General features: G+C 46.1%; 1 protein-coding gene across 1 annotated transcript in view; it reads left to right on the top strand.

Moving 5' to 3' along the window:
• The first annotated feature begins 1347 nt into the window (after positions 1–1347).
• Positions 1348–18575, top strand: part of LOC119951486 — a 62925-nt gene continuing 45697 nt past the window's right edge. Inside the window, exon 1 of the mRNA XM_038774697.1 lies at positions 1348–2542. Coding sequence (XP_038630625.1) covers positions 1352–2542 — 1191 coding nt within the window. The 5' untranslated portion in view covers positions 1348–1351. The remainder of the gene's footprint in view (positions 2543–18575) is intronic.

Raw genomic sequence — 18575 nt, forward strand, 5'->3', positions numbered from 1 at the left:
ACCTCCTTCTAGGGTTTCTGTCGTTGTTACCCCACTCTGTCTCGTGCCAGAAATGGTCCTTCTCTGTTGGGGGAGCCTCAGCCGGTACTTCCCTCTGTCTCTAGTTAGTCCTGGCAGACTTGGGGGCAGTTCTGGGGTTTTCCTTTTTCCCTCTATTCCTCATGTTTTTCCTGAGAGAGGCTATCTGGTAGCAGGACCCATTGTGGTAGTCCCTCTCACATGTATCTACCTCCATTGGCGTGCCCTGTAGTTCCTGCGCCCCACTTGCTGCCTTTTCTAGGGACAGTGCGAGCTGTAACGCCTGCCTGCAGTCTAGCTCCGTTTCCGCCAACAGGCGTTTCTGTATTGTGAGGTCGTTTATACCACACACTAACCGGTCCCGAAGCATTTCTTTTAGCGTCAGGCCGAACTCACATTTTTCCGCCAGCCTTCTCAGGTGGGTCAAGAAATTTGTGACTGACTCCCTGTCTTCCCGCTTCGCTGTGTAGAATCTGTACCTATGCAAAATGAGGGGTGGTTTTGGGTCGTAGTGCTCTTTCACCAATTCCGTTACTTCTTGGAAAGTTTTCGTGTCCGGCGCATCGGGATAAGTCAGACTACGTATAATGGCGAAAGCGGAGGGTCCGCACACCAACAGCAGGATAAGCCGTCTCCTTTCGTCCGTCAGTATATCATTTGCCCGGAAGAAGTAACACATTCTCTCCACATACTGGACCAGTCCTCAATAGCCGGGTCGAATGCCTCTAACCTCCCAAAAAACGGCATTTTTAAAATGGCAAGGCTTACCCTCCGAGTGCGGCAGCTGGTCTCCGCAAAATTCGTAGTTTACCTCGTCACCACTGTAGTAATCCACGGGAGGCAGGAGTTCCGTCACCACACCAATATTTATTTACAATAACGATATTACAGGAGCAGCTACAAACAGTGCTGCTAGCAGTCCAGTCAACTTAAGACTGGCTCACAAAGCCTACACAGGTGATTATATGGGCCCCCCTCAATGAGCTACCATTGAGGGAGCTCATACTCCAATTGGCCAACCAATAAAACCAATTGGAGTTCATTACAATAAGTTATTCAAACATCAGTAGGTCCTTTAGAATACTTGCCCCAGAATTACGGAAAATGCAAATAAAAGGTGGGGATAGAGATCATCAATGTTACATTGTGTCAACTGCCCTTGTTTTTCAGCTCAATAAGTCTTTAAGTAGCTGTGAGTGAATTGTTTCAGTCACTGTAATTTCTGTTTGAAATCAGTAAATATAGATTGTAACTTCCTTGAATCTGTGAATAAAGGCAGACACAGATTGTGGAAATTGTGTTTTAAATATTAATTCTCTTCCACAGAGATCCAATGGCTCAGTCTTCATACCCTCAATTCTTCACTCAGGAAGAGCTCAATAACTTAAAGTCCACTTATGAAGTGGGTGGGCTGGAGGCTGTTGTGTCTCTGATACGGAATAAGTTAAAGGAGCTGCAGAATACAGAGCTTCACATTGCAGTGACAGGGGAGTCAGGTGCAGGGAAATCCAGCTTCATCAATACTATGAGAGGACTCCGGAGAAAGGATAAGGGAGCAGCTAAAACTGGTACTACAGAAACCACAATGAAACCAACCCCGTACCCACATCCCAACATGCCGACTGTTTGCTTCTGGGACCTGCCAGGAATAGGGACAACAAACTTCCCAGCCGGTGTGTATCTTCAGGAAATGAACTTGAATAAATATGATTTCTTCATCATTATCTCAGACTGTCGATTCAGAGAAAATGATGCTAAACTTGCCAAAGCGATGAAAGAACTGGGGAAGAATTTCTACTTTGTTCGATCTAAAATTGATAATGATCTCCATGCTCTTGAAATGGAAGATGAAGAGTTTAACACAGATGAAGAACTGGGCAAGATCAGGGATGACTGTGTGGGGAATTTGGCAAAGGCAGGGATTTCATCAGCTGCTGTTTTCCTCATATCAAACTTTAAACTGAATAAGTATGATTTTCCTGCATTAAAGGAAACCCTCGAAGATGGTCTTGATGATCTAAAGAAACACGTTTTCTTTCTGTCGCTTCAAAACACAACAATAGAGATTATAGAGAAGAAAAGTGTCCATCTCATGGCTCTAATCTGGATATTTGCCATAATTTCTGGAACAGTGGGAGCAGTGCCAGTTCCTGGTTTGTCATTTTCTTGTGATGTCAAGATACTGACATATGCAATAAAATATTTCCGTAATCATCTGGGTCTGGATGATGCCTCTCTTCAAAGAATGGCCGACACAGTAGGAAAACCTGTGGGAGATCTGAAAGCCGTGGCGAAATCTCCATTTATGGGTGAAATAAATGAACAAACTGTGGAAGGAATGATGGTGGAAGCCACTTCTTCCTTCTATGTGGCATTTAAGAACGTGTTCAGTTGCGTCCCAATCATTGGGCTCATCATTGGAGCAGTATCATCATTTCATACAATTAGCAATCTTCTGAAAGATGCACTGAATGATCTTACAGAGAATGCAAAGAGAGTGGTGCAGGTTGCATTTGGGTCTCACTAAAATGGTCGACAGTTAAACATCCAGACATTGAACTATAATAAATAAAAAAGCCAAGAAAGAAAAAGAACCTTGTGTTGATATCTTCTGTATCCACCAAACAATGTAAGTCGGTCCACAGCTAATGAATAATATTTGAAGAAGAAATTGTATCGTTGTATTGTAGATTACCATGGCAACCAATTTGTGCAGAGCAAGATTCCACAAAACAACTGAGATGAGTAATCTGTTAATTATTTTTGTTATACATAGATACATAGAACATACAGAAGGAGGCCATTCGGCCCATCGAGTCTGCATTGACCCACTTAAGCCCTCACTTCCACCCTATCCCCATAACCCAATAACCCCTCCTAACCGTTTTGGACACTAAGGGCAATTTAGCATGGCCAATCCACCTAACCTCCACATCTTTGGACTGTGGGAGGAAACCGGAGCACCTGGAGGAAACCCATGCACACACGGGAGAACGTGCAGACTCCGCACAGACAGTGACCCAGCGGGAATCGAACCTGGGACCCTCATGCTGTGAAGCCACAGTGCTCGCCCCGTGTGTCTACCGTGCTGCCATTATACTAATGTTAATGAATGAAACATGTTGCCCAGGTCATTACTAGAAACTCTTTTACTCTTCTGTGATATTTATATCTAGATGAAGAAATTAACAGATCTCAGTTTAACTCTCACTCAAAGAACAGCATTCCAATATTTAGCTGTTGGGCTGCTGTATTGAGGCACCACGTTATTTTCTGTGCTCAAGTGTCTGGAAGAAATGGGGCTAAGTTTAAGAATTGCAGCAATTTCACATGTCCCTTTGTTTATGGATTGACCAGCAACAAAAGAACCAAACATTCCAGCAGACTTGTATTTCTGTTCTATGATTGAAAAAAGAAACATCAAAACTCTGTGTTAAATGAATGTCATCAACCTTGGATTACATTATGATCATTTCACTCATCGAAATGTTGGTTGGGTACATCAAATGACAAATGACAACCACAGGATGTGTAATCAAGACCCTAACTGTTTTTGGAAAAAGGTCACTGAACTTGTATAAATCACATGCTAAGAATGCCATTTTATCTCCTTTTAAAATAACAGCAAGAATCTGTACTGCAGAGATGGTGTTCCATTAGAACGCCTTTGAACGAACTGCATTTCACCTGATCAGATGAGGTAGTAAACAGCAAAATCTTGAAAGTGGAAAAAGGACTCCACCCCCTCTCCCGCGCCCCCTAAACCTGCTCCAACTACAGGTTCACCTGGAACCAAGCTGCTAGAAATTCAACTGCAAGAAGCCTCACTGTGAACCGATAGTTTGTTGCTTTTCAAGACCTTCACTTCAACTAAAACATCAGATCATCTAATAAACTACAACCCTGCCAAAAAGACCGTGAAACAATCGTAAATAATCATTGTATTATACATTTATCTGCATTTGTATCAGGGGTGGCATGGTGGCACAATGGGTGGACTGCTACCTCACAGCGCCAGTGACCAGGGTTAAATTCCAGCATTGTGTAACTGGCTGTGTGGAGTTTACACATTCTCCACCCTGTCCTCTGGTGTTCTACCATAGTTCAAAGATGTGCAGGTTAGGTGGATTGGCTATGCTAAATTGCCCCGTAGTGTCCAAAGGTGTGAAGGTTAGGTTCAAGGGTTAATTCAATAGTATTGAGTTAATTGCAGTGTAATCCAATAGTATAGAGTTAATTGCAATGTAATACAATAATATATAGTCAATTCCAGTGTAATCCAATGGGTGTGGTGACAATTGTAGAATAATTCAATTGTATAGAGGTTAATTGCAGTATAATCCATAGAATAGACCTAATCGCAGTGTAAACCCAACAGTATAATGTTAATTGCAGTATAATCAAATAGTATAGTCAATTGCAGTCTCAGTCACATCCAATATTATAGTCAATTGCAGTGCAATCCAATAGTACAGAGCTAATCAGTGTAATCCAATAATATAGTGTCAATGGGCAGAATAATTCTAATACATGTAGAGCTAATCGCAGTGTAATCCAATAGTGCAAAGTTAATTGCAATGTAATCCATAGTATAGAGCTAATCGCAGTGTAATCCAACAGTGTAAGGTTAATTGGAGTGTGTGGTGAATGTAATATATGTTAATATATATATGTTAATTCACATTGTTGTTGTAAGCGCAGTAGCGCTGTCCTACCATTAGGGGGAGTAGCGCTGGGAGCACTTAGGAACTTGTACTGGGCTCCACCCTTGATTCCGCCCACGACTCCTCCCCCTAGTGCAGCTGTATAAGTACCCGTGTCCAGAGTCAGCCTGGAACACTACGAGTTCATCGACAGGTAACAGGCTGGCTCTGAAGTAAGTCGATTAAAGCCTAGATTCACATCGGAAACCCGTGTCTGGTGAATTGATATGCTCTTATATGCTCTTAGAAACTCCTTCCCCCTCATTGTCCCAAGGCCCTCAAACGGTGCTTGGGATTTTTTTCCTACTACGCCCAGTGGGTCGCTCAATATGCGGACTAAGCCCGCCCACTATTTAGGACCACACGATTTCCCCTGTCAGCCGAGGCACGCCAGGCCTTCGACGGCATCAAGGAGGACATCGCCAAAGCGACCATGCGGGCGGTGGATGATTTCACCCCATTTCAGGTAGAGAGCGACGCCTCAGAGATAGCTCTTGCAGCCACGTTAAATCAGGCAGGGAGACCAGTTGCATTTTTCTCGAGCCTCCGTATGCCCTATCCCGTGGGACATGTGCCAGTGCGCAGATTGACCGATTAAAAAGCATCCACAATGACCTCTGCCACTCGGGGGTCACCCGGCTCGCCCACTACATTAGGGCCCGAAACCGGCCTTTCTCCAACGAGGAGGTAAAAGCGGTCACCAGGGACTGCCCGATCTGTGCGGAGTGCAAATCGCACTTCTATAGACCAGACAGGCCCACCTGGCCAAGGCTTCTAGGCCCTTTGAACGCCTCGTGATTAATTTCAAAGGGCCACTCCCCTCAACTAACAAGAACGTTTACTTCTTAAACATCGTAGACGAGTTCTCCCGTTTTCCATTCGCTATCCCATGCCCCGACATGACCTCCCACACAGTTATTAGGGCCCTGCATAGCATCTTCACCCTGTTTGGTTTCCCCAGCTACGTACACAGCGACCGGGGTTCGTCCTGCATGAGCGACGAGCTGCGTCAGTACCTGCTCAAAAAGGGCATTGCCTCGAGCAGGACTACCAGCTACAACCCCAGGGGGAATGGGCAGGTGGAAAGGGAGAACGCGACAGTCTGGAAGGCCGTCCTACTGACCCTCCGGTCTAGAAAGCTCCAAGTCTCCCAGTGGTAGGAAGTCCTCCCAGACGCGCCTCACGCTATTAGGTCCCTTTTGTCTACGGCGACCAACCAGACCCCTCACGAGAGGCTCTTCATTTTCTCCAGGGGCACTACCACGGGGGTCTCACTTCCGGCATGGCTGAGGACATCGGGACCCGTACTTCTGAGGAAACACATCAGGGCGCACAAAACCGACCCCCTTGTTCAGAAAGTGCGCGTGCTCCACTCCAACCCCCAGTACGCATTTGTCGAGTTCCCTGACGACCATCAGGACACTGTATCCCTCCGGGATCTGGCACCTGCCGGATCCAGCGTCCCCCCTACCTCCACAGAAGGATCTCTCAGCCTACACCCCACGCTGCCGCCCCCTTGCGCTCCCGAGCCCACGAGCTCGCTCCACCAGTTCCGCGTCCCCGTGCCGGCCAGCGCCCCCAGTCCCCGGTCGAACCAGGAGAGTATGAAGCTCGGATACAACCCTGGAGTCCCCCATCGTACCCCAGCCACCGCAAGAGGCTGCAGCCCCGGTGCTCCGCAGATCTCAGCAGACAATTCAACCGCCGGACAGACTAACTTTATAGACTAGACCACCACCCCTGCCGGACTTGATTTTTTTGAAGGAGGTGAATGTGGTGAATGTATTATATGTTAATATATTTGTTAATTCACACTTGTAAGCGCAGTAGCGCTGTCCTACGACTAGGGGGAGTAGCGCTGGGAGCACTTCGGGACTTGTACTGGGCTCCACCTTTGGTTCCGCCCACGACTCCTCCCCCTAGTGCAGCTGTATAAGTACCCATGTCCAGAGTCAGCCTGGGTCACTACGAGTTCATCGACAGGTAACAGGCTGGCTTTGAAGTAAGTCGATTAAAGCCTAGATTCACATCGGAAACACGTGTCTGGTGAATTAATGGTTCCATCAGAGTGTAATCAAATAGTATAGAGTCAACTGCACTGTAATTCAATATTATACAGTCAATTGCAGTGTAATCCAATAGTATGGAGTCAATTGCAGTGTAATCCAATACAGTGTAATCCAATAATGTAAATTCAATGCAGTGTAATCCAATAGTGTAGATTGAATGCAGTGCAATCCATTGGTATAGAGTCAATTGTAGTGTAACCGAATAATAGTGTGGTGAATATCAAACTGACCGCAGGATTAATGCAGATTAAAATAAAGAAATTTATAAGAATCAGGAATTTAAAATTAATGCAGTGTGTTTAACCCAAGTAGAGTAAAATCACTGCAATTATCTTTCTAGAATCCATTAGACACTTGGAAAAAGACCTTAGACTAACGTATTTGCCGCGAACATACAAAGAGCCTAAGTTAAAGAATCCTTGATTTGACAGATCATAAACCCCTTTATTACTTAATTTTAACTGTACCTATAGCCGGACCAAAGAGGTCATATACAAGATTACAGAATAGAACCAATTAAGTAACTTTCTGTCCAACCATATAACTTCTTGAGACACAAAAATTAAATAGAATAGACATTCTCAATAGTAACTTTCTATTCAACTATATATTTAAAAACTCTTGACACCTCAGAGATAACTGAATGAAATCACTCTCAGAATGACCTGCTGACAGAACACATGTTAAAATGATTGACACCCAAACCAATATTAAATAAACATGAATCGACTTTTAAAACAGACTGTCAATAAGATTAAGTGAAACTACAAAATTGCAAGATAACCAAGAAACTGTTGTGAGTCTGAGCCTGTTACTCTTTTAAGAAATGTATAAGATATTTAGACATCCTTTTGGAATTCCATATTTTTTTATTTTCAAGGAGACAATCTGTTGACAGATAAAAAGGACCGTTAGCAGATTTATAAAACTCCACGACAAACTATGAACAGTGTATGTTTACATTGAGATAAGTCTAAAATATTTTATGGGTCCGGGTTTACAGAACCCCAAAGTGTTTAATGGAGTTCAACCGACCCACAACTTTTAATAGATTGTGGTGTGGGAAGCACACGGCGTACTCTCCAGGTGTGATGCAGCAGAAATGGACAAGTGGTTTTTAAAACAAAACAATGTTTGTTCTATGAACTCAAGTTAACGTTTTAAAACATACATTGAATATCTTAACACCCATTACTTCAAAGATAACCCCAAAAGACTACAACACTAAATAATCCTTCAAACTGTTCCTTTAAACATCCAAAAGAAGTCAAACCTTCAAAATAGGAGCACATTAGGTTACATTTAATACATTTGTATGGCAGAAATCAACAGACCAGCTCTGTGTTTCTTCCTGCAGCTCACAGCAAAAAAAAACAGACACTCCCAACTGCGTTCTCAAACTGAAACTAAAAAAGAAGTGAGCTCAGCTCCCCCCACTCTCTGACATCACTTCAGTAATATGAAGGTACATTGCTTAAACATCCATTTCCTCAAGGTACTCTCACATGACACATGACAGTCACATGACACCTCCCCCCCCCCCCCCCAAGAAAAATAAATAAACCATCAACTTCAAGATGGTTTCATTTTTCACCTTTGCACCATCAATTAAGAAATGCACACAGTAAAATCACTTCACCGGTTCAAAAAAAAACAACACTCGCAAACAGGTATAATAATATAGTCCTTTTTTTTCCCGTTCTTCTTCCTCCAACCGAAATCCTTCTGTTCCATCACATTTGTGACAAAGCATCGGCTATCACGTTTTCCTGACCTGCCGCATGGGCTATTTTAAAATGAAATGGCTGTCACAATAAACTCCAGCGAAACAGCCTCGCATTGTTATTCTGGAATCGCTCCAAAAGCGTTAACGGATTATGATCAGTATATATAATGGTGGCAGATGGATTGCTGGTCACATAAATGTGAAAATGTTGCAAAGCCAGCACCAAACTCAAAGTCTCCTTCTCAATCGTCGAATACTTTTTCTGGTGAGAATTCAATTTCTATGAAAATAACCAACAGGCCGCTCTATCCCTCTGTCATCGTCTTGTAGAAGCACCGCAACTATGCCCCCATCACTCGCATCAACAGCCACTTTGAATGGTTTGGTATAATTTGGGATGACTAACACAGGAACAGTGGTTAACACCACCTTCAGGCCGCCAAATTCCTGTTGATACTCCGCTGTCCACTGGAATTTGTTACGCTTCTTGAGCAAGTCCGTCAGTGGAGCGACCACACTGCTAACATTTGGGAAAAATGTCCGGTAAAATCCACTCATACCAAGAAATCGTATTATTTCCTGTCATGTCGAGGGTATTGGAAACTCCCCAATAACTTCCGTTTTCACATTCTGTGGTACCAATCGACCCTGTCTGATTGTATGGCCAAGGAAAGTGACTTGGGCTTTTCCAAATTCACTTCTGGCTAGGTTTATCACCAAACCCGCCCCCTGAAGTCGATCGAATAACACCATAAGATGATTTAAATGTTCTTTCCATGTCTGGCTGAAAACCACCAGATCGTTGATATATACCGCACAATTGAGTAATCCTGAAACAACTGTATTAGTTAACCGTTGAAATGTGGCTGGGGCGTTTTTCATGCCAAATGGCATAACTTTGAATTGGTTTATCCCATCTGGAGTCACAAAAGTTGAAATCTCCTTCACCCTTTCGGATAAAGGTACCTTTAAGTAAATCCAATTTGGAAATAAAAGCGGATTGTCCCACTTTCTCAATGCTATCCTCCAAATGTGGGATAGGGTAAGAGTTCATTCTTGTAACTGCATTCACCTTTCTATAGTCCACACACAACCGTTGGGTACCGACTGGTTTAGGTACCATCACTATGGGTGAGTTCCATTGGCTGCAACCCACTTCAATTATGCCATTTTAAAGCACACTCTCAACCTCTTTGTTAACCTGTGCCAATTTTAAAGGATTAAGTCTATATGGATGTTGTTTGATAGGAACAGCATTTCCCACATCTACATCATGTATAGCCATTTTAGTACTTCCCAATTTATCTCTACAAACTTGCCCATGTGATATCAATAACTCTTTCAGGTCAGTCCGTTTTTCCTCTGGAAGGTAACTTAACAATTCATCCCAATTTTTAAGAACATTCTCATTTTCCAGTTTAATTTGAGGTATGTCAAATTCACAGTCATCTGGATTTGGTTCGTCACTTTGAGTTAGAATCATTCAAACTTCCTTTTTCTCTCCTTCCCTTTCAAAATACCTTTTAAGCATATTCACATGTCACACTTGGTAAGTCTTCCTTCTATCTGGTGTTCTTACCACATAATTCACCTCACTTAATTTCCTTTCAATCTGATACGATCCACAAAACCTAGCTTTTAAAGGCTCCCCTACCACTGGTAACAACATTAAAACTTTATCTCCACTGGCAATACTACGAACTTTGGATTTCTTGTCTGCGACCTGTTTCATCACATTTTGTGCAAATTTCAAATGTTGTCCAGCCAATTCACCAGCTCTATTTAATCGTTCCCCAAAATTTGACACCTAATCCAATAGTGTAATTTCCGATTTCTCACCCACCAATTTTTTAAAAATCAATTTAAGTGGTCCTCTTACCTCATGACCAAAATTTGATTCAAAAGGACTAAATTTGGTTGACTCATTAGGTGCATCCCTAATTGCAAACAGTACGAATGGAATTCCTTTATCCCAATCCTCTGGATAATCTTGACAATAAGCCCTCAACATTGTATTTAATGTCTGATGCCACCTCCTCCACAGTCTTTTTAGCTGCAATATTAAATTTTGGAATGGCCTTTGGAAACCTAGTAGACACATCCATTACAGTCAAAAGATATTGATTCCCACTTTTTGTTTTAGGAAGCGGTCCTACACAATCAATTAGGACCCTTGTAAAAGGTTCCTCAAATGCTGGAATGGGTTTTAAGGCCGCTGGTTTTATCACTGCTTGAGGTTTCCTTATCATTTGACATGTGTGTCATGATTGACAAAATTTAACTACATCTTTATGTAGTCCCGGCCAATAAAAATGTTTCTGGATTTTAGCTTGAGTTTTCTTTATCCCCAAATGACCTCCCACTGGTACCTCATGTGCAACTCACAACACCTCCTTTCTTTACCCTACCAGCAATACTACTTCATGAACTTCTGCCCGCTTTTCATCCGCCTGCATATATACAGGTCTCCATTTTCTCATGAAGACATCACTTTTATGGTAATAACACTCTGGTATACTCTCAGATTCCTCTTCAATATATGCTTTCTGATATATCCGTTTTATTTTTACTTCTTTCTGTTGTAACTCCGCCAATTTTCCTGAACTAAAAATGTTCCTCTACCTGTTCTTGTTCTTTATCAATAATTTGATCAAAAATAGTTTCTGATAAATGCACTTCCACTTCATCTTCACTCTTTGATTTCTCCTCTTGTCTTAACCTGTGACTTTGCGACGTTACTACACAATCCAGAAAATTCCCAGGATATTCGTCCTTCAAAACTTCAGTTGTCTGATTTTCCACTGGCTTATCAACCACAGTAGGCATCACTCCCTCCTGTGATCCAGTTCTATCATTACCCAAGATAAACTGTATCCTTGGACAAGATAGTTTCTCTATTACTCCTACTACCACTTCACCACTCCTACTACCACTTCACCACTCTTCATTGGACTTTCCAACCTTACCTTATATAATAAAGTGCTACTCCTCTGACCCTGAATTCCACATATTACCACTTTTTCTGGCAACATTCTTCCCAAACTACATAATTCCTCATCTCTTACCATTAAAGATTGACTAGCTCCTGTACATCTCAAAATTGTGACTTCTTTACCTGCTCCTCCTGATACACACGAGTAAACTTTACCCACACAAATAAATTCTTTGAAGGCATCTGGCACCTTCTTATCAATTACTTCTTGAACAGGCTGCACAATTATTTGCATGTCCTTCGCTTCCCTTGGGCTTTCCTTTACCATTCTAACAAATCCCACTGTCTTATCCTGTTTTCCAACATCAGCCTTCCCAGTGCTTTTCTTCAACCACCAACACTGCGACTTCACATGGCCTAGTTTATTACAGTGAAAACATTTGAAATTTTTCATCTCTTTTCCACCCTCCTGGATTTCTTTTTTAATCTGAGGTACACTCTCTTTATTATCTCCCATCGGATCACCTTTACCTTTACCACTTGATTATTTCTCATGTCCCCAGTTTCTATCCCTCACTGGCTGAAACCGATGTCGGAAATCAAGCCCTGAGTTATGAACTAATTCATAATCATCTGCCAATTCCGCTGCTAATCTCGCAGTTTTAACCCTCTGCTCTTCTACATGAGTTCTCACTACATCAGGAATTGAATTTTTAAACTCCTCCAAAAGTGTAATTTCTCTGAGAGCTTCATACATTTGGTCTATTTTCAAAGCCCTTATCCACCTCTCAAAATTACTCTGAGCCTTTCAAACTCCATGTATGTTTGACCAAATTCTTTCCTTAAATTTCTAAACCTTTGTCTGTCAGCTTCAGGCGCTAGCTCATATGCACCTAAGATGGATTTTTTTCACCTCCTCATAAGTTTGACATACCTCCTCCGGTAGTGGTTCAAACACTTCACTAGCCCTACCTACCAGCTTTGTTTGAATCAGTAACACCCACATGTCCTGTGGCCATTTCATTTGTTTAGCTACTTTCTCAAATGAAATGAAAAAGACTTCTACCTCCTTCTCATCAAACCTTGGCAATGCTTGGACATATTTAAACAGATCCCACCACGTCTTCGACTATGACGCTCTGTCTCACTATCCTCATCAATCTCACCCAACTGTATGATTCCCTTTGCATCTGCCAATTTTAACTGATTTCCATGTTTCATAGACATTTTATGAAGTTCAAACTCTCTCTCTCTTTTCCCTTTCCTCTCTTCACAAGGAAGGTGTGTGGGGCTATCCCCGACTTGGAAACACATAAACTGGTTGTGGGGTGGGACTGGACCTTGCTGCAGGAGCCAAGGTTAGACAGGTCACGGCTGCGCTCACTGGTCCGGCGTTGGCTGGACTAATGGTGGAAATGGGAGGGGTGGACCCTTGGAGGTTTCTGCACCTGAGGGAACGGGAGTACTCGTTTTCCTCGGCGGTCCATAAGGTATACTCGCGGATCGTGTTTTTGGTGGTGGGGAAGGCTTTGCTGGCTGGGGTTAAGGGGTCGGAGTATTCGGCAATTGGAATATCAGATCATGCTCCGCATTGGGTGGATATGGTACTGGAGAAGGGGGTAGTACAGAGGCCGGTGTGGAAATTAAATATGGGACTGTTGGGGGACTGAGGGTTCTGTAAAACAAAATTGAAAAAGTAATTGAGGAATATGTAGGTTTCAACTGTATGGGTGAAGTGTCGAAGCAGTTGTCTGGGAGGCTCTAAAGGTGGTGGTGAGGGGTGAGGTGATATTGTTTCAGGCTAGGGTGGACAAAGAGGAGAGTTTGGAGCGACAGAGGGTAATATATGAGGTGCTGGAGGTAGATAGGAGTTATGTAGAAGATGGGGACCAAGCGAAGTTGGAAAAGAGGAAGGAATTATAGGCGATCTTTGACCGACTATCTACCTGAAGACGGTGCGCCAACTGAAGCGAGCAAAGGGGGGAAGTTTACGAGCATGGAGAGAAGGCGGGTTATGTTAGCAGGTCAGCTTCGAAGGGAGGCAGGGGCAAGGGAATTGTTCAGGTGCGGGACAGGGTAGGGAAGTTGGTGGTGGCTCTGGATCAGATTAACAAGGTCTTTGAGGAATTCCAGGAGAGGTTGTACAGGTCAGAGCCACCTGGGGGAGACTGGGAGATGCAGGAATTTCTAGATGGGCTGGAGTACGTGAGGTTAGGGGAGGGGGACAGGGCTACATTAGAAGGAGCAATAGTGGAGCAGGAGATAAAAGATGCGATTGGGAGGATGCAGTCAGGGAAGGTGGCAGGGCCGGATGGGTTTCCGGTGGAATATTCTAAAAAATTCAAGGAGAAGCTGGTACCCTGGATTATGGGGATATTTGAGGAGGCAATAGGGAAGGGGGTGTGACCATAAACTTTGGGGCAGGCATCGATTTCCCTGTTGCTTAAAAAAGATAAGGATCCGACGGAGTGTGGGTTGTATAGGCCCATATCACTCTTAAACGTGGACGCAAAAGTATTGGCGAAGGTACTGCCGGGTAGGCTGGAGGACTGTCTCCCGAAGCTGATAGGTGACGATCAGACAGGGTTTGTGAGAGGGAGGTGTTAAAGTCAATATTTTTCCCGCTTCTTGACTGTGGTAGAAAGATTCAACAACGCTCGTTAAGAAAACATAACAAGACTTTATTTACGAACAAACTGCAGTTTGTGGCTAAAACTTGAAGTCAGAGAGCAGTCAGCAAAACTGCTGATTCCTTCTCAAGTTTGCGCTTTCACAGAGAATCAGCTCAATATTTATTCATTGTCATTATCAAGATTGCGTGACAACAGTTTAGTCAGGAATTCGATCGGAAATAGAAACGGAAGCAATGTCATAAAACATTTTTTGTTGTATCACTCATGCCATTATCTTGTCCTTGGAGGGAACATTGAAAGTTCGGAGGAGATTTATTTCTATCTGAACTTATCTTGCTTTATTCCTACGGCCCTGGGTTATGACGAGTTAGTTTTATCAGGAGTTGCCGAGGTCCAGTATTTTGGAATGGCTTGACCTTCTCTGATCTTATTCAGACTTCAAGTTATGCAGATTTGGCCTTATCAGTCTTAGTCTGAAATGGTTAGGGCAGCTTTTCTTACATTGTATCAAACGTTTTGACCGGTCTTCCCATTGACCAGTTTTCCCATCATGCCGTTACTTAATTCGTACCATATCACATTCCCTCCTTTTGTCATATCATGACAACTACTTAAATAGGTATATCCATGACTCAATTGAAAATGCATTTACACAAGCAACCAAGCAATCCTATCACTAGTAGCATTAGTAGTAGTAGAATGAAGGCTTTAAAGGTCCAGTCAAATAATCCGTGTCCCAACCACCCTAGCCAACTCGGTGGGTTATGGTCATGGAATTCACTGCCAATCTCTTGAATTTGAGCAGCCTGACTCTTAATATGGTCGGCCAGGTCAGTGATAATTTCAGAGCCATCTGGAGTATAAGTACAGCACTCGTGACCTATGATAGCGCACGTTCCTCCCTGCAAGGCTAACAGATAATCCAAAGCCAGTCGATTTTGTAATGCCATGGTCCGGACAACCACTAGATCAGCTGAGACCTCGGCCAGTGCCTGTCCAGTTTTCCTGGCTTCTGCTGCCGTTGCGTTCGCCAGATGTTCCAATGCTGAGGCCATGTAGATCAGTTTGTTCATGCCTTGCCCGTTCCGTTTTAGAAATTGTTCTTTTTGCTCGTGAGGGGGAGTGCTTAAGGGTGGATAGTTGACGCATTTGAGGTACAACATATCTCAAAAAGCAGGATCCTGTCCAATCAATGGGGAGCCACGGATATGCTTTAGTGCCGCATATGAAATTGGTTCCATTATAGGTGATAAAATCATCAGCTAATGTCATCCAGGGGATTGGGGATGTCTGTCCCCATGAACTGTGAGAGGTTATATTCCATATCCTTGACCAATCCCAGTTAAGCATGCCCTTGTTGGATATGCCTGGTACCGGTCCTTGCCAGTCAACTGTAAGGTTGCACCTACTTTGCCCATTTAACTTTCCTTTCCATCAGATTCGACTTCCGGGCAGCGAGCGGAGCGGTCGCGTTGAAAGGGGCTCCCGCAGAGTGAAGAGGTCGGGGCCTTTATCTCCGCAGCGGGGAGAGCAAGACAGGGCAGGGAAGGGACCCCCCCCCCCACCCACCAACGAAACGGCTGGCAGAGGATCCTCGGTGGCGGCGACAACAGCAGCGGCGGTGACAGAGGGAGCGGCAGGTCCCCCCCCCCCCCCCCCCCCCGCCCCCCCTATCCCCAGCGGCACCAGAGCGCAGGCCAGGAGTGGAGCGGCAGCGGCCGGGTCGGAAGCGGGGCCCAGCCTGCAGAGAGGAGGAAACGGAGAAGCGACCTAACCACCCCCCCCCCACCCCCCAACCTGGAGAGCGCGGGGTGCGACGAGCGGCGACCCGGATGGAGCAGCGGCGACAGCAGCGGGGACCGACCCAAAACACCCCTCCCCCGCAACCGGCAGCGACCACCACGAGGCAAGAGCAAAGAGACTCTGAAGCAGAAGCTTCTCTCTCTCTCTCTACCCTGGGTGAGTGAGGGGAAAGGAAGAAAAAGAAAAGATCTTTTACAAAAACAAAACTCAAAAGAAAACTGTTAACGAGAGGGGAGGAGTTAATACATATATATATTTTTTTCTCTCTTTTTGCACTCTCTTTTCCCATCCAAAACAAGCCCACCTAAGAGGAGTTGTATAAAAGGGGGAAAAATAAAGTAGCAAAGGAAAGGAGGGAGGAGGGAAGAAAAAGGGAAGAGACAAAAAATAAAGATAGGGTGTGGAAAAGGGGGGGAAAGAAAAACAAGGGAAGAAGAAAAGAAGAAAGGGAAGGGGGAGGAAAAAATGCCAGAAGGGAGCCAGAGCAGAGGGCGAAGGGGCACCAGAGGCAGACGTGGCAATGGGCGAGCGAACTCAGGCGAGCGAATCAGCTCACGAAGCGGCGGAACGGAAGTATCGCCGCATCAGAAAGAGCTGGACCGACAGGTGCACTCCCCCCCGTGGCCAGGGGAGAGCTGGAACTGGAAGGCAGCCTTTACCGAGGTGCTGAGGGAGCATCTGCAGGTACTCAAGGCAGAGGCAAAGGCAGACATAGAGGCCACAGTGCAGGCAGCCAGGGCCATGTCAGGGGTGCAGCAGGCCCTCACCAGACTAGAGGAGAAATTGGATACCCAAGGGGAGAAACTGGAAGCCCAGGAGGCGACCATTAAGGAGCTGGAGAAAGCAGCGACTGACTTGAGCGACCGGGTCATGGCCCTGGAGAGGGAGGTGACGAGACTTGGTGCAACACAGGGGAGCCTGAAGGGCAGAGTAGACAACCAGGAAAACCGCTCGAGAAGGCAAAATGTCAGGATAGTGGGTCTGCCAGAGGGGAGCGAGGGTAGAAACCCCACAGCATACGTGGCTGAGATGCTGTGCAACTTAGTGGGGAGGGAAACTTTCCCCAACCCACCGGAAATAGACAGAGCACATCGGTCGCTGCGCCCGAAGCCCAGGGCAGGGGAACACCCGAGAGCAGTCATAGCTAAACTGCACCGGTACCGGGATAGGGAGTCAATCCTGCGCTGGGCCAAGGAAAATAGAGCTTGCAAATGGGAAGGGCACGCCATTCGAATCTATGAGGGTCTTGGGGCAGATATAACTAGGAGATGGGCTGAGTTCAACAGAGTGAAAGCAGCTCTCCACAGGAGCAGAGTGCGTTTTGGTATGCTGTACCCAGCGAAACTCTGGGTCACATACCAAAACAGGGAATTCTTCTTTACAGCCCCCGCTGAGGCAAATAGGTTCGTTGAGGAGCACGGGCTGGAAAACAACCAGCGAGGGTAGGGACGAGCGGCCCCTGGCCAGGGGCAACGACACGCCGACGGGGGGGGGGGGGGGGGGTTGGGGAGGGGCGAGGCAATTTCAGCCCCCCCCCCCCCCCCCTGCCCCGGCAAGAACACCCAGAACAAATAACAAACCACTGCCAGAGGGACTGCTCCAGGTGGGAGACCAGGCCCCAGCACGAGGGAACGAGAGCAATGGAGAAGGGAGAGCAGGCAAGAGGGGTGCAGGGTAGGATGGGGGAAGAGCGGGCAGAAAACTGTAGAGGCCAGGCAGGGGAGAAGCGAGACAGTAACCCCCGAGAGGGGAGCCACTGCGCTAGCAGGAAAGCTAGCGCTGGGGGCACGCAACAAAGCAGTGCTGCAGCGCACCCCCAACAGGGGGGAAGGCGCCAGGCAGGGGATGGGGGGGACCACCCAACAGAGTCGGGAGAGCAAACGGGGACAGGACTAGGAGATAGAGGGGCAAAGGAGGGGTATACCGGGGAGGAGGGAAAAGAGAGAGACCGGGGGGGTGGGGGGGGTGGGGGGGGGTGGGGGGGGGGAGGTGGGGGGAGGGGGGGGGGACACAGGGTGCGAGAGACCGGTGGAGGGGGGATGCAGGGAAGGAGGGACAAAAGAGGCTAGAAAAGGGACAGGGCTACAAAGTGCCACAACCAAGGGCTCGAAACAAGGAACCGCTGCAAGCACCCATCCAGTACGGTCTCTGGGCGAAGGGAGACCCCAGAGTGCAGGGGACTACCCGTGTGGTGGTCACACAGTGGTCGGCGATATCGGGTGCCCCCGGGACAAGGGGAAACCCCGGAGCGCAGAGACCCAACCGCATGGGGAGAGCAGCGACAGCGGCCATCCTGGACGGCCCCCTAACAAAGGGAAACCCTGGAGGGCAGGGGCGCGTCCACCAGATAAGTATGGTTAATCCCACAGGAGCGAGGGGGCAGAAGCCCCCCACCAGGATAATCACCTGAAACGTAAGGGGACTTAACGGCCCAGTGAAGAGATCCAGAGTCCTCACCCACCTCAGAAATATGAGGGCCGACATAGTCTTCCTCCAAGAGATGCACCTGAGGGAGCAGGACCAACTGCGGGTAAGAAAGGGCTGGGTGGGACAAACCTACCATTCCTGCTATGGGACAAGGGCCAGGGGGCTGGCGATCCTGATCGGCAAGAGGACGATGTTTAGGGCGAAAAAGACGGTTACAGACCGGGGGGGGCGGTATGTCATGGTCAGCGGGGCCCTGGATGGGGC

Source organism: Scyliorhinus canicula, chromosome 17 (assembly GCF_902713615.1).
Source record: "Scyliorhinus canicula chromosome 17, sScyCan1.1, whole genome shotgun sequence".
Lineage (NCBI taxonomy): Eukaryota > Metazoa > Chordata > Chondrichthyes > Carcharhiniformes > Scyliorhinidae > Scyliorhinus > Scyliorhinus canicula.